Genomic DNA, 26,777 nt, shown 5'->3' with positions numbered 1-26,777 from the left:
TTTAATCTGCCAGGAAGTTTCGGAGTAGATGTTATTTATCTCGCTTTGCTGTGTGGCGTGGGCTGTTGTGTATGTAGGCATCAATAGTGCTGACTGGCCATGCGGAGTGCCTGCACCTCTGGTGACAGCCAACCATCCCTGCCTGGCGGGGCGGATTGTGTAGCTGCAAGCAGAAGCGGTAGCAGCTGTCCATTCCCCAAGCACAGGAAGTTTGAAAAAGTGGTCTGCAAAGTTGTCTGGAATTACGTTGTTGTTCCATGGGTGGTCCAATCTTTCCATCAAAAATGTTTAACAGCGTGCAGGAAGCATCCATATGTGACTGATTTCCGCAGACTGGAGACAGTATATCACTGCCACCAGATGGAACCCTTTGTGAACCATCAGTGGCAAGATAGAACAGGCCTGTACCCCTACTTATGGTGAGGAGACGGGGGGATGAGGGATGGTAGGTGGGAGGTAATACTGGCTCCAACTTGGATAGTTCGAGCAACACATTGAGGAGAAAACACGCACAACTGCTGCCCCTCTCCCCTGGTGCAACCTTTTGGGGTTGGTTTTTGTGGTAGTTGCGTTTGTACAATGATTTTCCAAATCCCCAGTACGTGTGTTGCATTATGATCTGTTGTTTATGAGTGCTGGTTCTTTTCACGACTGTTTCGATGTGTCAGTAGGACAGTAAAGTATTTTCCATCAGTTGTGGTAGTGTGCATTGGCCTTCCTAAATTTCGAGCATCTGGACTGCAGGTTGATTGCCGAGAAATGCAGTGGGAGGCATCTGCACCAAACTCTGACATCAAACAGAAATATACACAATCATCAGCGGTATACAACACCAACATCTCGTCAGTTGAACACATTTCCTGCCAAAAATGAAAGTAGTGCTTTTCACTCTGGCCTTTTTTCGTCAATTTTTGAGCTGTATCACGATTCCAGGTGCTCCTTGTGTAGAGCTATGCACATAAATGTATAATTAGGACCCATCTTAAGATTAATTACATTAGTAGGACCGATGTTTACTAAAGTCCCCCACCCAAAATAAACGACGCTAAACTAACCTTCCTCTCTTCCATCTTGGGGGTTTCCCTGTGTTGAGTGGGGGGGGGGGGGGGGCGCACTTGAGATTTCTGTCTAAAAGGTCTGGGGGTTCAAGTCCAAAGAAGGGCATCGCCAATTTGAATTTCCACCAGTTAGCTGGTGAGTGTTGGGTGGGACATCAACGCATGGAGACAAAGAAATTCCTGCATTTTTGAAATTACCACCATATTTTTAATTTCGCACAAAAATTCGAAATTTCCTCTAAAATTTGAAATTCCCACTAACAGTGTAGATGGGGAGTGGAAGGGGAAGCGATGGGCAGGGGGTGGGTGCGGTGGCCCACTTGGCAGCTGGAGAAAGCACATGGTGTCATCTGAGGATTTAATTTATCTGCTTATCAATTTGATATCAAAAGTGCACCCAGAGAACCGTTACCCTACTACTTTCAGTACCTATACTATGGGTCTGTCCCTTTAATTATTCTTTCCTTGGATGCTCTTTGTGATGTTATTTGAAAACTTGCATCCAATTACCTTTTTCAATATTTTGCATCAATCAATGCAATTTCTTTAAGTATCGACTCAGTGAATTTTACATCAATATAACGCCTTCTTTGAGCTTCTCCAACCGTATTTAAATTTCAAGTAACATACTTTTCTCCTTTCTTGGTTTCCCAGGGTTCGTGATTCACAGCAATAAGCACATGCAAGATTAAAAAAAAAATACATTTTTTCTTTATTTTTAACATCGTTTATTTTATATTGAAAACCTATAGCTGCAAAATTTCATTAATCCTGTAGCTATTATTAGAATAAAGTTGCTCACCAAATTGACGAAGAAAAGCAGTTTCATGTACAACAGCGATTCTAAGACTTTTGATGCCTTATATACAAAAAAGAAAAGCTGTTAGCAAGAAATGTATCCTCACAGTTTCCGTCATGTAGATTCTACTCTCTGTTTACCTTTTGAGAGTTGTAACATATATCTACCTATGTAATTAAACACGAAACAGGTAAACACTTGAGCGTATTCACTCGCATTTTATGCTTTGCATCTGTAGTCTGGCTTAGAGAGGCATTTGTACTGTAGGTTATGGATAACATGGACAAGTAAAGTAATTAAGAACATGGACAAGCAAAGTAATGAATAAGATGGACAACTGAAGTATTGAATGTTGTAATTCGCTAAGGCGAAATTTAGTTCCTTTAAAGAATTCACAGGCTGCGAATGAGAGAAGGGAGAGTAATACGCGAAGAGAGGGAGGTACAGTCTTCAGGGATCGTCTGACTATAGATTAGCTACTGAATGCGCAGTTAAAGACTATATCCAATGTTCGATTAGAAGATTTATAAGTAACCAATACATAGTTGTTAGTTGCTGAGAAATAAATCAAATGTACTTCTAACTCTCACGTCAGTGTCAACACGAAGTGTACCAGCAGCCACCGTATGTCGAATATTGTGCTACTACTGTGGAAAAAAGCAGCACTTTCAATTTTCGTCAGTAATAGTTGTTCAGACGAGTAATGCAGAATGAGTCACGTAAGCTGAAATCTCACATATTTATGAAGCCATTTACGAACCGAGTTTATCTTTTTACCCATACTAACTGCGCGAAAGCCTTCAAAAAATAACTTACAGTCTCTTGTTATTTGAATGTTATTCAAAATGATGTCAGTATGAACTTAATTAACACATGCAAATAATCATAGTGGTAACAAATGGCACCGTGCGATAGACTGTCGCAATCATGCCTTTTGCTGCAATTATACAATAACTCTTGCACGTCTGGGAACGTGTAAGTACCCGCTTCACCACGTCCCATACGTGTTCAAGTGGCAGAGACCTGGTGGTCTTGTAGGCGCGGACAGTTGTACACCACGAAGAGCATGTTGCGTCGCAGGAGCCGTGTGTGGACGTGCATTGTTCTGCTGAAAAGGTGCATCATCTTCCTGGCAGTAGTGTGGCGATGACAGCCTGTCCATTGTAGCAGGTCCTTGTTACTTTACGCTGCACAAAAACCAAAAGTGACCGCGAATTGTAACTGATGCCCCCCTACCCGTCACACCGTGAAGCCTTGAACGACACCTCTGTGTCGACGGCGATTGCACTCTGGTATAGGCAACTCACCAGGTGTTCGCCAAACACATGTACGTTCATCACTCGCGTACAGCCAGAACCTACTCTCCTCACCGAACACAACACAGCGCCATTCCACTCTCCAGTCAACTCTTCCGCGACAACAGATTGAACGGGCTTGGCACAAGTGATCTTGATCCTGCTGCAAGCAGATGGTTCCCAGTGACCTCTGATGACACGAGAGGTGTAGCTTGTGCTCGGATTTCGTCCCTCGATGATGTTCGGCCGGCCACCGCAGCTCGCATAATGCGTCAATTTTCACCTACATCTGTACTAAACGAACATCCATGACCTGGCCTACAGGCGTGGGAATGTTTTTCAGCCGACTGCTGAAAGCAGTGACACTACGTCAACATAGAGAAGCATAGAGAGGCCTCATTAGCATCATCTGATCGCCGGTGATCGTGACAAATGAATGACTAACAATACAAAGCTTTCGGTAACATTTTCGGGAAACAGTGATAAAACAGTCTACATCGCGATGTTACTAATGACCGGTTTCGGCCGTGGCTTAGGCCATCTCCAGACAGCACCATCAGCTGAAGTTGAACAGTCAGTTGAAACAGTTGCAGTTTCAGCGGCTGATTTCACATTAACATTACTATCTCTCACTTTGCACATGTACTACACCCTGGTACCGCTGAACACAGTCGTTGAGGCTGATGCATTTTTTTCCCAGCAGTGTATTTTTCACACTTCTATGGAATACCTTCTGAGAAAAATTTCAGTCGTTCCTGGACGAAGTATATTCTCAATTTTTATTTCTCTCACAGATATCATGCATTGAGGAGAAAACGTAAACAATTCAAATGTGAGTCGAAATTTTCAGTTATTGCAGGAAAAACGGATTCGTTTCAAAAGCTTCGTCCTATTGGCGGCAGCGACATGTAGAGCCTGCTGTGTGGGTACATATAGTCGAAAATAACATTGCAATAATCGTAAGATCTCAGAATGAGATTTTCACTCTGCAGCGGAGTGTGCGCTGATATGAAACTTCCTGGCAGATTAAAACTGTGTGCCCGACCGAGACTCGAACTCGGGACCTCTGCCTTTCGCGGGCAAGTGCTCTACCAACTGAGCTACCGAAGCACGGTTCACGCCCGGTACTCACAGCTGTACTTCTGCCAGTACCTCGTCTCCTACCTTCCAAACTTTACAGAAGCTCTCCTGCGAACCATGCAGAACTAGCACTCCTGAAAGAAAGGATATTGCGGAGACATGGCTTAGCCACAGCCTGGGGGATGTTTCCAGAATGAGATTTTCACTCTGCAGCGGAGTGTGCACAGGAGAGCTTCTGTAAAGTTTGGAAGGTAGGAGACGAGGTACTGGCAGAAGTAAAGCTGTGAGTACCGGGCGTGAGTCGTGCTTCGGTAGCTCAGTTGGTAGAGCACTTGCCCGCGAAAGGCAAAGGTCCCGAGTTCGAGTCTCGGTTGGGCACGCAGTTTTAATCTGCCAGGAAGTTTCATATCAGCGCACACTCCGCTGCAGAGTGAAAATCTCATTCTGGAAACATCCCCCAGGCTGTGGCTAAGCCATGTCTCCGCAATATCCTTTCTTTCAGGAGTGCTAGTTCTGCAAGGTTCGCAGGAGAGCTTCTGTAAAGTTTGGAAGGTAGGAGACGGATACTGGCAGAAGTAAAGCTGTGAGTACCGGGCGTGAGTCGTGCTTCGGTAGCTCAGATGGTAGAGCACTTGCCCGCGAAAGGCAAAGGTCCCGAGTTCGAGTCACGGTCAGGCACACAGTTTTAATCTGCCAGGAAGTTTCATCGTAAGATCTCATTACGAGGTTAAATCGCACGCGGAGTGAAAACAGTATACATGTAAAACCTGACATGAAGCCTACGTCACACAACCTATAGCACTGCTGTATACCGACAGCACGTCAAAATACCTTAGTCGATAGTTACCAACTGACAATGACTGCAGATTAACAGTCTGTAATTTGTAAAACTTGGCCAGATAAGATTTTATGAAATCAAAACATCGATTGAATTCATGTCGTGATTCATTTACAGTCAGACTTTTACGTGCAGTACAGTATGAGTATTTCAGCCTTCACGGAGGTAGCACGTAGCCTACCGTACAGACGACAGAACAGCTCTGAAGTTCTGCTACGTGTCAACGTAAGTTCCTCGTCTGTTGGCGGACTTCGCAGACTGTGTCAGAGATGAGTAAATCGCCCAAATAAACCCCAGTGGGCTTGGGACGCGTGGGCTTGACAGGCAGACAAACAAACAAGCAAACAAAAAGCGTGGTCTGGCGAGGTTCTGCACACCGGCTGTTTTTCAGTGCGCCGTAAATTCTGTGAAACACTAACGGAGGTGAAACGGAAAGCGACCAAAGGAAGAACGAAAGAGCGCAGAGTAGGATGTACTTCGCTAAAAAGCTTTCTCCTTTGAACCGATAAAGTTCTGCCACCTCTGGAAAAAATTGTGTGGTTTCGAACAGGGCACAGGAGCACATGCATATTTGTTCAGATGTTGCTAATCCTCAGTGTCTTAGAGTCAGCCAGTAATTACGTTTACGAGAATTGTTTCCTTAACGTGGAGTTAATATTCTTCGAGCAATAGTTTTCCGGTGCATCTAATATTATGCAGGTCCCATACGAGGTGTATCTGTCCAACATATTACGAGATAGTATGACCGCTTCCGCAATATTTGATCGAAAGACACGTTTACATGCACTATTTTGCTGGCTATAAAAGTAGCTTCAGACCAAATGTATAATGTTTTGGTAGAAACAATATATTTCCCCCCATTTCTAAATATACTTGTTGATGGTACTTAGGTAGCGCAGTTTTATGTAAAACATGATTAAAGTGACAAGAAGGTTCTCCAACCTCAGCAGCGATCGGTGTTGTGTTCGCGTGTGGTGGCATTGGAGAAGAAGTGAGGTGGCGGATACAGTTTAGTGAATGCCAGAATGTCACATTCAGAAAGTCCAAAACTGATTTACTTTCTCACAGAGTAGAGTTCACGTCGATTAGAAGAAATCGGGAACATAAGCATCCAAATCAGTGGAGTCAATCTTTTCAACAAAATAATAACTATAAACGTGCGGATGGAAGAAGAGCTGGTCACAGATCGAGAACAGCTGTAGGCAGTACTGACTATAGTCAGCCGTCTTCAAGCAACTGCAGTGGTGTGGCAGCTGGCGCGACACATGAGGTGCTTCAGGTATAGCCTCTTCCGCCAACAAACTCTGTTGCCGAGGCACATTCCAGTGGATCCGACGCGGGGGACCCGCCCTCACTGCAGGGTGAGTGGTGGGTGGTTATGTGTTAGCGTCCCTCGAGGTGGGGTATCAATGTGGAGACTGGCCGTCTGGCCTCGCCCATTCGTCCTGTTAGTTGAGAGGTGGCCGCTCCTCCAGCAGAGTCGGAGCAGGCACGCAGGGGCAGGGATTTGCTAGTTATCGGCAGCTCCAATGATAGGCGCATCATGGAAATAGCATAGCGTTCGCGCCAGAAAGAAAGCCAATGTGCAGTCGGCGTGTTTGGCGCGGGGCCTCATCCGAGATGTGGAGGAGGCCTTGCATGCGGCTACCAAGGTGCAGGGTGCATTTGTCTGTAAGTTGGGGCTCATGTCGGCACCAATGACGCCTGTCGCTTGGGTCCTGAGGCCTTCCTCTGTTCATACGGTCAGCTGGATAAAGTGGTGAAATCTGTTGGCCTCACGAATTGGGTGCAAGCAATGAAATGCAAGCAAATTTGTGGCATTGTTCCCACAGTTGATCAGGATTCTTTCCTATGGAGCTGAGTGATGGGTCTCAACCAGAGACTTCGTCGATTCAGTGATGATCTCGGCTGCATTTTTCTAGACCTGCGTAATTGCGTGGACATATGTAGGACTCCTCTTGATGGGTCGGGGATGGACTACACAAACGAAGCACCTACTCAGGTAGCCAGTTAAGTGCGTAGTGCACATGAGAGATTTTTAAGGCTAGGCGGTAGTTTGCGGTACTCTGATGAACACTCGCCAGTCGACGCAAGAAATAGCTAAATCTGACAAAGTTCAGAATAAGCACAGTTCGACTGACAATATTTTGTCAGTAAATTGTCGAAGTATTCCTAACAAAGTTCTCAAATTTACTGCCCTCCAGTAAATTTGTCGCGTTCAAATTATCGGATCTAAAAAAAAGCTCGCTGAAACTTGAATTAGAAAGCATTGAATATTTGGCAAGTCATAAAACGTACATCGGAAAGTCAGCTTATTCGCCATAGGAGGGGGAGTGTTCATTGCAGTTGGCAAAAACATTGTTCCTAATGAGGTCCATTTTGAGTGTGACTATCAAGTAATTTGGACGAGCCGGCCGCAATGAACGAGAGGTTCTAGGCGCTTCAGTTTGAAACCACGCGACCGCTATGGTCGCAGGTTCGAATCCTTCCTCGGGCATGGATGTGTGTGATGTCTGTAGATTCGTTAGGTTTAAGTAGTTATAAGTTCTAGGGGACTGATGACCTCAGTAATTAAGTCCCATAGTGCTCAGAGCCATTTTTTAATCTGGACGCGCGTAAAAGGTCTAGCTGAAATAAAGATAATTGTTCGATGTTTTTTCCGGGCACCCCATTCCGCAGTGACAGTTTTAGAGTCATTCAAAGGAAGTCTACGCTCAGTAACGCGGAAATACCAAGATTATGTAATATTGGTTCGAGGCGACTTTAACCTATCGAATATAGACAGGTACGTCTATCAATTCATTGCAGGGATCGCAGACAGGCCAGTGTTGCTAAATAATTTGGAATACCTTTTCTGGAAACTGTCTTGAGTAGTTAGTTCGACAGCCCACACGCAATGAAAATATTATATACATTGCAGCTACAAACTGGCCTGACCTTACCAACAGTGACAATATAGATACAGGGATTAGTGATCACAATATCATCATAGCGACGATGGTTATCAAAATTTATAAATCAATCAAGAAGGTTAAAGAAGTATTTTTGCTACAAAGAACAGATAAGAAATTGTTAGGAACCCACTTAGACAATGAATAGCAATCATTTAGTTCAAGGATGATGGAAGTAGAGGGCTCATGGCTAAAGTTTAAATGGATCTTAAATCGCGCTCTGGAGAAGTATGTGCTGAATGAGTGGATTAAGGACGGAAAAGACCCACAGTAGTTCAATAACAAAATTTGCAAAATGTTGAGGAAACAAAGACTTTGCACCTCTGTTCAAACGAGAGGGCGAAAATTACAGGGAAAAGTTAGTAGAGATTCGATGCTTGAAGCATACAACAACTACCACAACTTAGCAAATGATCTAGACGAGAACCCGAGAAAATTATGGTCTTACGTAAAGTCGCTAAAGAATCAGACGGCTCTATCCAGCCACTCGTCGACCAATCTGGCGTGGCAATAGATGATAGCAAAAGGAAAACTAAAGTACTGAACTTCGCGTTTGAGCAATCGTTCTTAAACATACCGACGTTTGACCTTCGCCTACCCTCCTCTATGGGCGACATAGTAATGGGCATTCCTGGCGTGGAGAAGCAACTGTAAGTATTGAAGAAAAAATAAAAGTCTCCAGGTCCGAGTAGAATCCCATTTTGCTTATACAAAGAGTACTCTACGCCACTGGCCCTTTACTTATCTTGCATTTAGCGCGGATCTCTCGTCCAGAGCAAAGTCCCGAGCGACTGGCAAAAAGCGCAGGTGAGTCTTTTATATAAGTATAAAAGAACTTCCCGCAGAATTACAGACTTATATCCTTAACATCGGTTTGCTGCAGCAGTCTTGAACAAATTTTCAGTTTGAATATAATAAATTTATTTGATACAGAAAAGCTTCTGTCCACAAATCAAGACAGTTACAGAAAGCATCGCTCGTGCGAAACGCGGGTTGCTCTTTCCTCGCATGATATACTGCGAACTACGGATGAAGGTTAACAGGTAGATTCCATACTCCTAGATTTTCGAACAACGTTTGACATGATGCAGCACTGCAGACTGTTAAAAAAGGTTCGAGCATACGTAATAGGTTTCCGGATATGTGAGTGGTTCGAAGACTTCTCAAGTAATAGGACCCAGAATGTTGTCGTTGACGGCGATTGTTCATCAGAGACAATGGTTTGGTCTGGAATTACTCAGGGAAGTGTGATAAGACCGCAGATATTTTCCCTATACATACACTGATCAGCCAGAACATTATGGCCACCGACCTAACAGCCGGTATTTCCACCTCTGACATGGATAATAGCGGCGGCACGTCGTGGCAAGGAAGCAATGAGGCAATGAGGGAGTTAGCACCACATCTGCACACACAAGTCACCTAATTCCCGTAAATTCCGGGCAGGCGGCGATGAGTTCTGGCGCCATATTTAATCACACCCCAGATGTGTTCCATCGGGATCAGATCTGGCAAGTTGGAAGGCCAACACATCAATTGGAACTCGCCGCTCTGTTCCTCGAGCCACTCCACTACACTCCTGGCCTTGTGAATCATGCCACTGCCGTCGAAGGAGTGCACGAGGTCTGAAACCAGTGAACGATACCCCTTGGCCACCATGGTGTCTTGCACGAGCTCAACTGTACCCATGGATGCCCACATCAATGCTCCGCAGAGCATAATGCAGCCAGCGCTTGCCTTCATCCAGCAGTGCATGTGTGAAGGAGCTGTTGCCCTAGAAAACGACGGATTCGCACCATCCCATCAGCATGACTAAGAAGGTGTCGGAATTCATCAGACCATGCAACGCTCTGCCACTGCGCCGACGTCCACTGCTGATGGTCACGTGCCATTTCAGCCACAATTGCCGACGTCGTGGTGTTAACATTAGCACATGCGTGAGTCGTAGGCTGTGGAGACCCATTGTTAGGAGTGTTCGGTGCACAGTATGCTCAGACCCACTTGTACTCTGCCCAGCATTAAAATCTGACGTTAATTCCGCCTTAGTTGGTCGCCCGTCCTGTTTGACCAGTTAGCCCAGCCTCTGATGTCTGCAATGAGTGGTGGCCGCCCAACCCTACGACGTCTGGTCGTGGTTTCACCTTGGTTTCACCACATGTTGAAGACACTCACCACAGCATTGCTAGAGCACCCGACAAGTCATGCAGTTTCCGAAATGTTCGTGCCAAGACTCTGGGCCATCACAATCTGCCCTGGGTTAAACTCAGATAGATCGCGCGCCTTCCCCATTCTACACAAGGGCAACACGCCCACTGATACTGGATGCGCCGTGCGAGTGTCTGACTAGCAGTCATTCTTCGCCCGGACAAGTTTATACCGATAATAGGTCTGTGGAGATAATGTTCTGGTTGATAAGCGTAAGTGATCTGATGGGCCCGCATCTCGTGGTCGTGCGGCAGCGTTCTCGCTTCCCACGCCCGGGTTCCCGGGTTCGATTCCCAGTGGGGTCAAGGATTTTCTCTGCCTCGTGATGGCTGGGTGTTGTGTGATGTCCTTAGGGTAGTTAGGTTTAAGTAGTTCTAAGTTCTAGGGGACTGATGACCATAGATGTTAAGTCCCATAGTGCTCAGAACCATTTTGATCTGATGGACAGGGTGGGCAGCAATCTGCGACTCTTTGCTGATGGTGCTCTGGTGTACGACAAAGTGTCGTCATTGGGTGACTATAAGAGGATGCAAGACGACTTAGACAAAATTTCTAATTGATGTGAGGAATGGTAGCTACCTCTAAATGTAGAAAAATCTAAGTTAATGTGGATGAGGAGGAAAAACAATCCCATATTGTTCGAATACAGCATCAGTAACGTGCTACTTGACCCAGTGAAGTTGATTAAATATCTAGGCGATATGTTGCTGAGCGATATGAAATGGAACAAGCATGTAAAGATCGTAGTGGGGAAGGCGGATGGTCGACTTCAGGTTACTGGGTGTGTTTAACGGAAGTGTGGTTCATCTGTAAAGGAGACCGTATGTAGAGCGCTAGTGCGGCCCGTTCTAGAGTATTGCCTAATGGAATACATCGAAGCAATTCAGCAGCGGTCGGTTCAGTCAACACGCAAGTATTGTGGAGATGCAACGGGAACTGAAATGGGAATTGCTGGAGGGAAGGTGGAGTCATTTTCGAGGAACGCTGTTATCACAATTTAGAGAACGGTAATTTTAAAAAAGCACTCCGTCTTCAGGCTACGATTGGCCTACAGGGACCATCCGACTGCCGTGTCATCCTCAGAGAAGGATGCGGATATGAGGGGCGTGGGGTCAGCACAACGCGCCTCCCGTCGTTATGATGGTATTCTTGACCGAAGCCGCTACTATTCGGTCGAGTAGCTCCTCAATTGGCACCACGAGGCTGAGTGCACCCCGAAAAATGGCAACAGCGCATGACGGCTGGATGGTCACCCATCCAAGTGCCGACCACGACCACGATCAACAGCGCTTAACACCGCCATTTTAGGGTGAATGTAAAATGATCCTACTGACGGCTACGTACATTTATCATAAGAACCACTAGGGCAAGATAAGAGAAATTAGGTCTCGTACGGAGACTTATAGAAATTAATTTTTTCCTCGATCTAGTTGCGACGGCAACAGGAAGGGAAATGAGTATTAGTAGGAGAACGTACCCTCCGCCAAACTACGTACTGTGCCTTGTGGAGTATGTTTGTATATATGTATGTGTGTATGACAATGAAGTGCTACGTAAGCCAATTGTCTTAGCTAATGGAAGAATTGTCTAGAACACCTGTTAACACAGGCAGAGATCGCTAATCAGTTCTTGAGTGGTTTTCATGGATAATGATTACCTCACGTGGGATCTCAGTTTATACTAAATAAAGGTTTGTGCATAGTTCGTATCAGAAGTGACATAGTAATAAGATAAATTAAGAGAAAATAAAGAAAGTGAAACAGCAGGAACGATGAGCAGAAATTAACTTCCATTCATTTAGAGGTGTAGAGCCATTCGCGAAGTGAACAAATTTAAGGCAGGAAGCCTTTCGTGACTTTTCCAAAATCTACTGCAACATTTGTCGTAAATAATTTTCTGCGTGAAGAATGAAACCCTCCGAGGGATTAGACTTAGGAACGTGACATTCTTCTGTTTTTGAGAGGTGAGTCACACCTGAAAGGAAACACTGGGGCGCATATTTGACCATTGTCTACTAATGTTTGTATATTCCTAGAGGTAGGCAATGAAGTATAGAGCATCAAATCCGATACAGTAGTTGCAGGCTGAAGCACGACGATGATAATTGTTTTCTCTGTTTATAAATTCTAAGTAAAATTTGTATCTAATTCAATCAAAAACTAGAGATGGTTTATTACTTCGCCAGAAATGAAATTATATTCACGGTTTTTCTTAACATTGTGCGTAGTAGTTAAATGGTAAGAGATGAATTCTTTCTAAGTAATTTACAAACAGGTAGAAGATCTCGGACCTTATTACAGTACGTAAAAGTAATAGAATGAATGCGGAATTTAACTGAGTTTGTGATTCGTGCTACATTTGAGGTATTAAGAATAATGGTCCGCTATTTCTTCTCTTCCAGAACCTCGAGCCTGAAGGCAGCGCGTTAAAGTGTAAGGGGACAGAGTGCAGAATGGAACTGACTGCCCGTTTACACCGCATTCTGCCACGTGCTGCACACAGTACCTAAACCAAACAGCACAATACATTCCTCCACAAGCAAAACGTTCTCTCTTTCGCTTACCCCACTTACGAATCCCCGTTAACCGTTCTGAATGTCGCACTCCACATTTCACTCCGAGATAGAATTTTCAGCTGATAGCTGCTCAGCACATATAATCGCGCTTTTCCAACCGACCGCGCCATTTTGTTCTTTTTTTTTAGCGTTGTTTGGGGACAAAGCGAATCGCAATGCTCTTCCGTCATTGGGATTCTATCGAACTACACACTGATGATCGTGCCAACGTTAGTTCTCCGTTTATTTTTGCATGAGCGTTGTACATGATGGTACCTGTTTCACAATTTTAGTTCTACAGTCTGCTTAAATGTTACTTAATTTTACGCAGTTCTATAGTTTGTTCTCCATGGATTGCATTCTCACATACTGATTTTGTTTCTACATATTTCGTCTCTCAATGACTACTGTCATGTGCTGAATGAAAATGAACTGTAAGTTCTAATGTAACAGAACGTAAAAAATAATGTTACCTTTATTTAAAGCACAGCAGCACATCAGCAAATCGTTCAAAACGTACCTGCAACACAGAAATGACGAGGAAATTTAAGTAACGATAAACTACATTACTATATACACATGAGAAAAAGTACTCTGTATAAATAAATTTTACACAAATGACTCCCACGCACTTACAATGACGGCTACATCGATGTAATTGCATCACTGTAACAGAAGTTAGGAATCAGCTTCTCATACCGGGTGACTTAAAAGAACGGGATATTTTGGAATAGGGATTAATGGATGTCCACAATTACCTTACACACATTTATCTATGTCAATGTGTAGTACAGAGTGTGCCATTATTGAATGTCACAAACATTTTTATTTCTTGAATATGATATCCGACAGATGAGCTCCCCCCTCGTACAAACATTTCTGCAACCTGATAGGAACGCTATGCATGGCTTGTCCGAACATTTCAGTGTGAATCCAGGAAATTCTTGCTTTAAGTTCTTCGGTGATAGCAGGTAAAGTACGGTCAACTGTGCCCTTAAGATGGCCTACAAGGAAAAATCACACGCTGCCAGTTCAGGCGTTTCTGGGGACCGTGTAATGTCACCGTGCCTTGAAATGACACGGTTACCAAACAATCGTCGCACAGCTCCCATGGACATCAGTGCCGTTTGTGCCGTTGCTCTGACATGTTGAAACCAACTGTTGCCAGGAAAATGGGTCAGTTCTTGCGGAAAAAGACTTTCAATCGTGGCAACTTATGGAACACACGTTAGAATGATTACGCAACCATCATCATCTTCCAAAATGTAGAGGCTTATAACGCCGCTAGATGACATGGCTCACCATAAAGTAACCTCGCTGCGGTGCAGTGGACGCTCATGGATTTGACGTGGATTTTGTCGGGACCAATAGCGGTAAGTCTATCTACTGTCAACTGATAAAGCCACTGAGGTGGAAGTGAGCTTCGTGCGGCATCCACAGGTCGTCAGTGAAATTATCGTCATCGTGCACTTCTGCTGACATGCGTTCAGCTTATTGTAAACGCATTAGCAGTGCGTTGAGTTGAAGTTGCTGAACTATCTGCAGCTTGTACGGGTGGAACTTTAAGCTCAATTTCAGTATTCGTTGAACACTCGGACGATGCTACTGTAGTGACTCTGCGTGACGTCGAACAGAACGCTATGGGCTTCTTACGAAAGCAGTTCGCACAACCTCAATATAGTCTCCCGTACGGTTTGGGCTGTCCCCCGCAGATTGCTTCTTCAATGCACAACAGGTTGTTTCAAAGTCGCAGACCAATGTGTTGACTGCATGCGCCGAGAGACACGGCTGTGTCGTCCGATGTTGAAATGACGTCGAAATTCTCGACGCGCGGCCTCCACACCTCCATTCTTGTAATATGCACGGTGCACACCGTTCCATTCCTCCCTGGTTACTGTTTACTAAATGACAAGACAGTGCGAGCATGATTCGGTAGGTCATTCGGCGCCACCTACCTTGCAGCGTTGCCAGAAAACGTTCCAAAAAATCCCCTTCTTTTGAGTCATCCTGTATAAAAGGAAAATGAAGACCTTAATCACAACTTTAAATGATTCGTGAACGATTCCCTTTTTTTAAAAAAATCAAATTAGTGCCTTAGTCACAAATTAGAATAAATTTTAAATTACACCACCTGCCATAAAAATTGCAACATCATGAAGACGGTATTCAATAAATGTCAAATTCTCATGAAGTGTAAGTGCTACATGCTTCGATACGCAAATGATTATCCCTCACCGCAACTGCACAAAGTAGAAAGAGTATTGCCACCCACTTTTTGTATGTAAGGAAAGATTACGCGGCGGATTTCTCACTCAGAAATCATATTTTTGGGTCTTTATAAGAGGTTGGTGTTATGGCTCGAAGAAAAAGAAAAAAGCGACAGCAAAAGCATGGCTTATCGCTTTGCGATGTTACTGTTGCTCACGTTGGTCGGGATCCCACGGCTGTCATGCGGATAAGGAAATAAATGGTTCAATAATTACCATACTCAACGCCGTGCAGTTCTCTACGGCAGCACCCGATTTGAGACCGAGAGCAAAGACAGACACTGGGTGGTCGTAATTAAAGTGAAGCTACTCACTGAGGTCCAGTAAGATCTGTAATTATCATATGTCAACAAAGATATGTTAATGCGTTAAGGCGAAATCGATTTACACTGAAAAAAATAGTTCCAATTTTGCCCACCAGGTGCAAATTTGGCGGTATACATCTCGCCGACGTCTCCAGTGCCCGTATTGAACAAATTGTGAAAACGACCATTAATTATAAATTCAATATTGTGCCTTTCCTACTTGTTGAACTTTCGCGCTCACGTCCATTTCCTATCCAACATTTCTGTACGTCTTTCTTGCATTCCAACGCCAGATTTCTACCTGGGGGCCAAAATTGGAACTAACTTTTTTCCAGTGTACATCAGTTCCTCATTAACGCATTAAAATATATACCAAGTTTCGCGGCCATATGATAATTAGAGCCCGCACTGGACCTCTGTGAGAAGCTGCACTTTAATTACGACCACACTTTAGTTTGCTCGTCCATGCGGGTTCATACAGCCACGTCAAATACCTTGAGTGAGGAAATTGGTTCCTTTGTAGCTAGACAAGTACCCACACGGAAAGTACGACCACATCTCCATCACCAGGGATTATCATAACGGCGATCATCGTTGCGGCTTCCATCGACGTGATAGCACAGATAGGGCGCCGAGAGTGCTGTGCCCAACGACGGCACAGGACACAGAAGTGGACAATCGTCGTCCTGTCAGACGAGTCATGTTTCTGCATACAGCAAAAGTTGCCAGACTACATGCATTACCATTATGCAGACTGCAGGCCCATCAACTGGCTTGGTAAGACGGGGTGCCTCTGGGTGCACAACATGATCACCCCTGGTTCGCATATTGGGTAATATGGACAGCAACAGTTACGTTCTGTAGTGTTAAGGCCGCTGACTGTGCCCCTTTCTCCAAGACCTCCGTGACGTTATCTTTCAACCAGATAACGCAAGACCTACATCTATACAGAGGGTGTTCGGCCCTTGTCCTAGTCAGAAGGTTCTCCAGAAGTAATGAAAACTTTTGCTCCTTATTACCGCGAGACGTGCTCATGACAATTAATGATCTTTGGTGTGGATTTGAAGCCACATTGAAACGTACCTGTGTCCATCACGTAAGCTAAAAAAAAATGGCTCTGAGCACTATGGGTCTTAACTTCTGAGGTCATCAGTCCACTAGAACTTAGAACTACTTAAGCCTAACTAACCTAAGGACATCACACACATCCATGCCCGTGGAAGGATTCGAACCTGCGACCGAAGCGGTCGCGCGGTTCCAGACTGTAGCGCCTAGAACCGCTCGGCCACCCCAGCCGGCTCACGTAAGCTCAGTTCGACTCGATGTCCAGTCAAGTCAGAGCCACTGTTACTGTCAGAGGCGGCAGATTTCTACTCAGTAAATATTTTTATATTTCCTCCAAATTTAATAATGTATTCTTACCACTGTAGTGTGCAGGGTGATTCGTAAGCCGCGCGATATAGGACAACTCCGTTGAGTGTGCAGGTACCGAAAAAGCGATAAAATGCAAAACCTCCGGCCATATATTTTAACTCATGATCTTGACGTCGAATTTGTATTTTTTTCTTTTTGTCAGTAATCAACAACAAAATTACAGGAAATTACTTTTTAAACCATGACCTTAATATTGAATTTATTTATTTTTTATTAGTAAACAAGACAATGTCCCAGTATGCAATTCAGGAATGTGTGGTTCTTAATCATGCTGCAGGTATGAGTCTACGAGGAGCTACGTAGCAACATCACAGGCGATGTTCAGATCAACCACCGCTACACCACCTAACCTTGGGTCGTTTATTGGAGCGGTTCAGGAAGGCACGTAGTATCCTTTACAGGCGACGGTCTTGTTGACAATGTACGGCAACAGATCATGCAACCTCAGTCAGCGAACTAACGAAGCTGACAGTCAGTCCAACACCGTTAACAAGAAAAGAGGCGCAAGAATGTGGCGTCAGTCAAGCATCCCTGTCCAGGATATTATTCATAAATTGTTTCTTCCCATATCGTAAGCATTTTTCTAGAAACTGCCTGGAGATGGCACAGATAGATCGGTGCATTTCTGTGAGTGGTTTACAGAAAGACGAACGCAACAACTACATCTTGAAGCTGATATTACTTGCAGCGATGAGGCGTGCTTCCATCTAAACAGAACAGTAAATACGCTCAACTCTCTTTACTGCGCAACCGAAAACCCGTACATTACTGCAGATGCTCGTCATCAGACTGGCCCAAGGTTAAATATGCGTCGTGGCATACATAGGGACAACATACTCAGTGCTGAACTACAGAGACAACATCTCGGGGTGATACCCCTCCCTTTTTGGAAAATCTACCCTTTCCAGCACGATGGGGGTTTTTCTTTCAGCAAGACGGAACACCGCCTCATTGCGGACAAGCATGTCGCGAATTGCTGAATGATGTTTTACCTGAGCGTTCGATAGCTCGAAGAGGTCAGTAGACTGGCAGCCTAGGTCGCTAGATTTTATACCACTTGACTCTTTGTTCTTGAGCCATCTCAAATCTGTAGTGTACAGAAACATGCCCTAAACACTGCAGGAAAATATCAGAACAGTCTATGCAGCAAAAATACCAATGTTAAGTAAATTGCATGAGTTATGTGAGAGACATTCGGATGTGCTGCCAACAGGATGGCAATCAATTTCAACAGCTCCTCTAGTAATGTCCAAGCGGTGCGGCTACAGTACATGGCGGGTCAAGTCATTAATTTGTTTCAGTTGCCTCTCCGCGAATTTGCTATTGTATTTGTCAATTTTTCTGTCAAGTAGTAAACAGTTTATGAATATGATATTGATCTCCTTTTGTTTCTTTCAGTTTGCCATTTTTACAGTAATTTTGTTTTAAGTTTGTGATTTCAAGCAGACTAATAAAGTAATCCAATAATTAACCTGAATGGTGAATCTTACGTCGCAACAATTAAGATTATGATTTAAAAGAATGTATTTTCAACAATTTTGCCCTGTATCGTTTTTCCGTACCTGCAAAACTAACGTCGTTGTACTACGTCGCGACTTTTGTATCACTCAGTGCATGCACATAAGTGAAACTTCGGTGCGGGTGTTGCAGTTTTAATGGCCAGCTGTGTACCTTCGCTAACTTTATTACCTATTCATTTTACAACGTCCAGAACAGAAACGAAGTTTTACCACGTGCTTAATGGAAAGACCAAACATACTTTAATGTTATCCATTTTTCAAGTGCTAGATAGCGACGGTTATACACTGGCAGGATTAATTTTTTGCATTAAATCACTTTTATGGTACTTGAAACAATTTAACTGCGCGTTTCAAGGGACAATGGTCTCATCATCAGGTTGTTGACACTCAGTTCGTGGCGTTTACCACACAAAAAAAAGGTTCAAATGGCTCTAAGCACTATGGGACTTAACATCTGAGGTCATCAGTCCCCTAGACTTAGAACTACTTAAACCTAACTAACCGAAGGACATTATACACATCCATGCGCGACGCAGGATTCGAACCTGCGACCGTAGCAGCAGCTCGGTTCCGGACTGAAGCGTCAAGAACCGCTCGGTCACAGCGGCCGGCTACTACACAAAATAAAACAAAATACCGCATTTTTAAAATTTAATTTAATATTGTTTATTTCATCAATGCCACAAGTGAGCGTCAATAACCTAACGCCAAGAGCATTCTCTTTTGAAAAGCGAAGTTTACTTGTACAACTGGATGAATGCAAATAACTATTTCTGACAGAGCAACCATGCGTCTTGTGTTTTGATCTATTAGATATGCGATCATTATTAGTTTTTAAGTTCACTTTGAAATAAATATTCAATCATATAACCATTCAGATCCACATAAAAATGAATTCTTCCCACTGGAACTCCTAATGACTCAAAACCGGACAAAAATCCGGGGTGACTACAATATTTTTGAAGCCACGCTTGACCATTTTAATACACTTAAAAATTTCATCTTAAAGAGTCAAAACGCTGCTATGTGTAGAACACAAATATATTATCAGCCAAGAGTAACAAAAATAAACTCTTTAAAAAAGTAAGAAACTGGTTTTCGCTTTGTGTGTAAAAAACAATGCATACAATATTTTTATAAACCGAAAACTATAATGAAGCTATGCTCTAACTGTGATTATATCCCGCAGTTGGGTTCTGTTCAGTTTATCAAAGGCATCCTTCAAATCTGCAAGACAAACATGTGTCCCTAACTCGTACTCTGGACTCTTTATGTGCTTAGTTTACGAATAAAAATGGTATCTGTGGAGGAACGAGGTCTTATTAGGTAGCATACTTGGTCTTTAATTCGATGTAACTAACTTTTATAAGCCAGTTTAAACAATTTTATCCTTCGATGATATTCACATATTTGTATTCCTTTTTAAAAATGAAAATTATCTCGGCTATTAGTCACGAGAATGGAGTATCACGTCGCTTCAAACAACCATCTATTACATGACGAAATTCTGGCACTTGGGACAGTTCTCCGTATCAGAGCATCTCTATGTTTAGGTCGTCCGGTCCACTAGCTTTCCTGTTTTTGGAGTAGCCTACATTAGTGCTTCTTTCAATTCTAACAGTGTCAACGGATCTAAGGAAATATTAGACTTACTTGTTGCCATTTCTTAATCTTTTTCAGTTGTAACCTTACTGCGCCATAAATTCTCATGGTACACTCTACAATTTTAATTTTTTTATATGTTTACTTGATGAAATATACGTCAGTTTCTAATTCGGTATTAACAGCTCATGTAATGAGTTATCGTGATGATGTACGAAGCATATGTCATATAACAAACAAACTTAAAATACATTTCTTAATCAATAGCTTACTCAAATTGAATTTTTCCCTATGTAATATTATTAGAGGTGCTTATATTCGAATTTAGTGGCCTATTAACTAATGCACCCATGCTCATAAATTAAGGATATTTGCAGAATGTGGTGCCACGCAACGCAAAACTGGCGCTAATAGCGTAGGCACATAGGGGACACACACGACTCAGATCTGTAAGTCCAGGGTATTGGTGATAAGTTGAGAAAACCGTTCTGAAACACATGTGCTACAAAACCCCCCTGTTTCCTCCGCATGTACCTTGACATCAGTATGGGACATGATCACCATGCACACATACGCAGGCTGCACAACGGGTTGGCATACTCTGGATCAGGTGGTCGAGCAGCTGCTGGGGCATGGCCTCCCATTCTTGCACCAGTGTCTGTCGGAGCTCCTGACGTGTCGTAGGGTTTGAAGACGTGCACCGATACGTCGACCGAGAGCATCCCAGACTTGCTCGACAGGGTTAAGGTCTGGAGAACAGGCAGGCCACTCCATTCGCCTGATGTCTTCTGTTTCAAGGCACTCCTACACGATGGCAGCTCGGTGGGGCCGTGCGTTATCATCCATCAGGAAGGAAGGTGGGACCCACTGTACCCCTGAAAAAACGGACATACTGGTGCAAAATGACGTCTCGATAGCCGGCCGAGGTGGCCGTGCGGTTCTGGGCGCTGCAGTCCGGAGCCGCGGGACTCCCACGGTCGCAGGTTCGAATCCTGCTTCGGGCATGGATGTGTATGATGTCCTTAGGTTAGTTAGGTTTAAGTAGTTCTAAGTTCTAGGGGACTGATGACCTAAGATGTTAAGTCCCATAGTGCTCAGAGCCATTTGAACCATTTGAACGTCCCGATAAACCTGACCTGTTACAGTTCCTCTGTCAAAGACATGCAGGAGTGTAAGTGTACCAATCATAATTCCACCCCACACCATCAGACCACGACATTCATCCAGGTCTCTTTCAAGGACATTAAGGGGTGGTATCAGGTTCCTGGTTCACGCCAGATGAAAAGCCAGCGAAAATCACTGTTCAGACTATACCTGGACTCGTCCGTGAACATAAGCTAGGATTACTGTTCCATTGACCATGTACTGTTCTCTTGACACCAGGCTTTACGGGCTCTCCTGTGGCCAGGGATCAGTGGAATGCACCTTGCAGGTCTCCAGGCGAATAAACCATGTCTGTTCAGTCGTCTGTAGACTGTGCGTCGGGAGACAACTGTTACAGTGGCTGCAGTAAGGTCCTGAGCGAGGCTACTTGCAGTACTCGGTGGACGTCTGCGGGCACTGATGATAAGATATCGGTCTTCTTGTGGTGTTGTACACTGTGGACGTCCCGTACTGCAGCGCCTGGACACGTTTGCTGTCTGCTGGAATCGTTGCCATAATCTTGAAATCACACTTTGTGGCACACGGATGGCCAGTGCTACCACCTGCTGTGTTTGACCAGCCTCCAGTCGCCCTAGAATTCTACCCCTCATAACGTCGTCAATATGTGTTCTTAGAGCCATTTTCAACACACAGTCACCATTCGCACGTCTGAAAACGTCTGCACACTTACTCGCTGTACCGTACTCTGGCATGCACACACCTCTGCGTACGTGGACTGCTGCCGGCGCCACCGTGCGAAGACCATAAGTCAAATGCACCGCATGGTCATACCCAGAGGTGATTTAAACCCGCAAACCGCCCACCAGACCGTTGTTTCGCCATGTATCAACATTATCCTTAATTTATGAGCATGAGTGTAGAACCAGAACGTTACCAGACTATCGTAAATTGTCCTTCAGAACCCTGTAACTAACCTGTTACTACGGGTTATTACGTTATTATTGGGAATGTAAATACTTATTGCTTGTGCAGTTAACTTGAGAAGATTAGGGTCGCCACCGACTCTAACCATACAACTAATCGAAGGTTTGGTCGAGTCGGAAAATAAATTAATTTGATCACAGACCAAAAACTCACAAAAATGCATACGTTGTGAGGTCGCTCATATCGGATACGATGCAATTAATAGTATTGCCTGTGCACTGTTCACGACAATCAAACTTTTTTAAATAAAATAGAAAATGCATGAACGCTGCATAAGATCAGCTCCCAGCAACACACCTGAAAATCAGACTTAATCTAAAGCATTTGTTATGAAATGCAAGGGGAGATTAATCATTGGACCTGTGCATAAGGAAACGCATTGGATGTGCTAACGGGAAAGCTACGAGGTGAGTGGCTTAGGTGCAAAAACATAACCTCGGAACACAAGAGAAAATTGTAGATAAAATCATTTATTCCTGGTAACACGTGGTTTGTGGAGACACAATTTCTAGGTATAGTGCCCAAATTCCAACAATATCACATCAGACAATCAGGTTAACATTATCCAAAACAAACATGCGATCGGACAGCTAGTGATGCCGGTAGCCCAACAACTATAATGTTCTACCACGTGGTTGGCTCCCCACGGGCGAAAGACACATAAGGCAAGGAAAATTTACTAGAAGGCAAAGCTAAAAATATTTAGAAAGATGAAAGCTTATACAGACAAAGCTGAAGGCAAACAGACATTCATACAGAAGCGAGTGCTCACTTCTTATCGACACTTTTGTGTGGCGCTCTTCCGGCAGATCCAAGTCTGCTACAGAAATTTTCTAAAAGAAAAATCTGCCAAAGTTTTGCATTCCTTGCTGCGACAAGGCAAAACAATCTTCCAGATCTGAAAAGCGAGACCAAGAGCTAACAGCTCTCTCTCGCCAAGTAACAGCGCGCCACGCGGTCAGTCTAACTCACCCTTCTTCGACTGGAGCACAGCTGTGGACGCTTCCCATACCGGCGGCAGACTGCCTTCCCGCTTCCTTTGGCATTTCTGCCACCAACCTAACGCAGGTGGATTTCTCACAAGTAGCGAAAACCTCTTTGGCTACTTGACCACTACTAGAGTTGGCTATTCTGTACACTCCTGCTGAATCTGTACGACTATCGCAGACTTTCTGCAGCAGACTACGCCACCGTCTAGCAACGTGACACACAACCATTCATTCAATCACGCCACTCTGAGAGCAAAGAGAAACAAGGAAAAGAAAGCGAAATGGTGATGAAAATGGGCTACCGGGCTAATAAAAGGTGGCTACAGGACCCTTTCAACCCTTTATCTCAATTCTAAAGTCCCTCCACAACGAAATTTTCCTGCACTCGGTCGGTTTTGTAACATTACGTTAAACGCAATGGAATTCGTCTTTTCCTCTTTCTTACCTTCAAAATTAAACGGTAAAGTACTCGTTGTGCTGGCACTTAATTTTCATAATTCTAGCTGCTTTTCGACTTTCGCAGCACCCTCCGTCGCATGTGTTTTCTGTCACAGAAGTGAACACATGAACGCAGGGTCAGAGACAGAGGCAGCGGTTGCCACGTGGAAGGAATCAGCCAGCTGCGCCCCCTGCCACAGGTACGCCGGTCTGACTGCGCTGTGAGCGAGTGGTCTCCTGCGTTCCAGCAGATGGCGGCAAGTGGCGCTGGAATGCGCCAGGGTTGGCGAACGAGGCTGCCGTGAGTTATTTTGGCGCCGTAGACAATGCCTGGACGGCTGGAAAAAGTCTTGCGTGAATGTGCGCTCTGCAGCCAGGGGGACGGTTCAACGTTCCCTGACATTTAGAAAGCACTCGCCTCGCTGTCTTCAGCTGCCGACACTGACCTCCCTTTCATTTTACTCTCGCTCGCGAGTGGAATCTATCGACCATGGTTAAGTGACGCTCTGCAGCCAAGGTCAAGACCTTGCTCAGATAAACAGAGAGTAACGAAAACTTTTATTTACGAAAAAAAACAGAAGGAAATAAAATGCATATATACAGAACTCATCTCATGTTCTGCAAGCAGTTGTCTGATTCTACATATGGTGATTTCGATTCATTACAGTCTGCAATATGGAAACACCGTCTTACTCTAATTACACTCCTCTTCTCATCAAATGCTTCACGAATACATTGGAAACAGCAAATTTGTGGTGAGGTCTTATAGGACCAAATTGCTGAGGTCATCGGTCCCTAATCTTACACACTATTTAATCTAGCTTAGACTAACTTACGCCAAGGACGACACACACACCCATGCCCGAGGGAGGACTCGATCCTCCGACGAATACATTGTAGACGTCTACTGTATTATCTTGCCCAATAAGAGACAGTACCAAAACAATTGAATTCCACGTTCTTGTAAGAAACAGGACTGTTTCTTAGCATACACCAGGTTTCTAAATGACATTTTCATTATGAAATTGAATGAGAAATTACTATTCACCTTCCCTTCACAACTTTCTTAAAGAAGTATTTCAAAACTGTAACTGTCACATGCTCAAGTGCCGTAGAACGTCTGAGAATCAACACTGGGAACACTTCATACCAAACCTCTTCCACTGTCTAGCAAAACCACTTACTGAATACGAAGTTTAAAAACGAGTAAGCCTAATGCTTTAACAGAAACTGCTACAGCTTTTCTATTTGATTAATTTTAAGAGCCAATTTACGCAATATTTCAGTTTATTGTGGTAAATAAACTTCAGAATTACAAGTAATCAACTTTCAAATAAAGTAATATAACGTAACAACTACGTCCAGTAACAGGTCTCAACTGAAAACAGCGATCTTAAACAGGATGTTGGATTTAAATGACACTATTCATGTCGCTGTGATTAAGTATGTTCTACTGTAGTCCTCCAGTGATGCTTACGATTAGTTGGTTTAGTCAGTTGTAAAGTGATTAAAAAATTACTGCGCTAAATAACATTCGCTGTCATCCCACTACGTAAATCGCTGAGCGTCATGTTCACGTAATTAACCCCCAATGGCTTCGCTTGCATGCCTCAAGGTCAAAAAGATACTATTCACTATCACAATTGCTTATTAACTTCAAGTTTCACTATGAATCGTAAACTGTACAGAAATAAAGTGCCTTAACAGAAAGTTATTGTATTATCTAAGAAACAGACTTTTGTTCTCTTATGTTATGAAAGTATCTAAAGTTGGTCCGCTCTGAGCGCTACTTTATAAATTACGAACGGTCGACATAAAATTATAAAAAGAAAATAAGGCAGCAAACTTCAGAGGTGAAATCTTCAGCACTGCCTAAGACAGCTTCAATGTTTCTTCCTTCATGCTGGATGGCTATAATTAAGCTGACGGTGTTTCGAGAGTTGCAGGCGGGCTCTATACATTGCAAGCCGCTGAAACATTGTAGATATGTTCATTAATCTGGGGGGAGGGGGGTCGGTGGTCTCGTGGGATATGCTGAAAAAATAATAGTTCCACTTCCTGCCACCAAGTGAAAACATAGCACTGTAAGCAGTCAGCATATGAAAAGTTTCTTGTTTTGACGTCAGTTTGCTGATTGTCATTTGTCGACGCAAGTCGATTTCAAACTGTTGGTATAAGGGTTAAGAATATTGAAGTTTTTTGTAAGAAACACATTGGACATTGAGAAGAAAGACGGTGCACAGCTGCTGAAGTTGTTTATCAGAACGGCAGCAATAACAGTACTGCAATGTGCAAATATCACCGACTGAAATACCTGCGAAGACGCAAAAGAATATGATCAAGAAATTTGGAGAAATAGGTGAATTTGGTCGAGTAGGACGGAGAGGAAGGTGGCCGATTCCCACAGTAGTTGTTGACTAAGTTGCTGTAGTTCTAATTGACCGCGCAGCACTTGCATCAAATTTTGTAGCCAATGCTCGAGCTGTCACAGAAATTGTCTCTTCACCCCTGGTCAACAGTTCAAAAGATTTTGCAGCGCATTTTACGCTGATATCCCTACAAGATTCAGAACGTGCACCAAATGAAGCCCCAATATAGGCTACAACGGCGTGACTTTGCCCTCCGATTTTTAGCACACATGGAAATGGATGATATTCTTTGGACGAATAAGGCACATTTTACTCAGTACAGTGCCATGAATGCATAAAATTGTCGCATAAGGCGTTCTACTCCTTCCCATATTGTGCAGGAGCACCCGCTGCATTCAGCTTACGTCATTGTGTGGTGCGCTTTCACAAGGTCCTTCATTCTCCTTCCGTTTTTCTCCTACGAGATGACACGTCGCGAGCCTATCTGATATCTTCACATTATTAGGTTCTCCTTATGCAATGCGTAATTCCAGCTATGCGAGAATGCAATTGTGCACGCACCATTATTTTCATGCAAGATGGGGTGACATCAGACTTCGCTTGCAAGATGAAAGATTTGCTTCGAGAAATCTTCTGCAAAACTTGCATCACCTCTACGCTATTTTCAGATGTGTGGCCATCCAGATCCCCTGACGTAAATTCAAGTGACTTCTCGCTGTGGGGATATCCGAAAGATCGTGTCTGTCAGGGATTTATCTGGATTCTTCCCGATCTGAAAGATAGCATGCGACGACATGCCGCTCAGATTACACCGGACATGCTTCAGCCGACGACCACGCCATAGTGGTTAGACACTGGACTCGCATTCGGGAGGACGACGGTTCAATCCCGCTTCCGGCCATCCTGAGTTAGGTTTTCCGTGATTTCCCTAAATCACTCCAGGCGAATGCTGGGATGGTTCCTCTGAAAGGGCACGGCCGACTTC

At 44.0% G+C, this 26,777-nt stretch overlaps 1 protein-coding gene across 2 annotated transcripts in view; it reads right to left on the bottom strand.

Moving 5' to 3' along the window:
* The window catches only part of LOC126364614 (uncharacterized), a 411,746-nt gene that overhangs the window by 295,440 nt on the left and 89,529 nt on the right, over positions 1 to 26,777 (bottom strand). The window contains exon 2 of one of the 2 annotated variants that reach the window (XM_050008071.1): positions 12,911 to 13,300. The exons of the other annotated variant lie outside the window; for it this stretch is intronic. Coding sequence (XP_049864028.1) covers positions 13,290 to 13,300 — 11 coding nt within the window. The 3' untranslated portion in view covers positions 12,911 to 13,289. Of the gene's footprint in view, positions 1 to 12,910; positions 13,301 to 26,777 lie in introns of those variants that run through there. 2 annotated transcript variants of the gene reach the window in all.

Source organism: Schistocerca gregaria, chromosome 1 (genome assembly GCF_023897955.1).
Source record: "Schistocerca gregaria isolate iqSchGreg1 chromosome 1, iqSchGreg1.2, whole genome shotgun sequence".
Classification (NCBI taxonomy): Eukaryota; Metazoa; Arthropoda; class Insecta; order Orthoptera; family Acrididae; genus Schistocerca; species Schistocerca gregaria.
The sequence above is the reverse complement of the archived record's forward strand: the minus strand, read 5'-3'. Positions and strand labels throughout refer to the sequence as shown.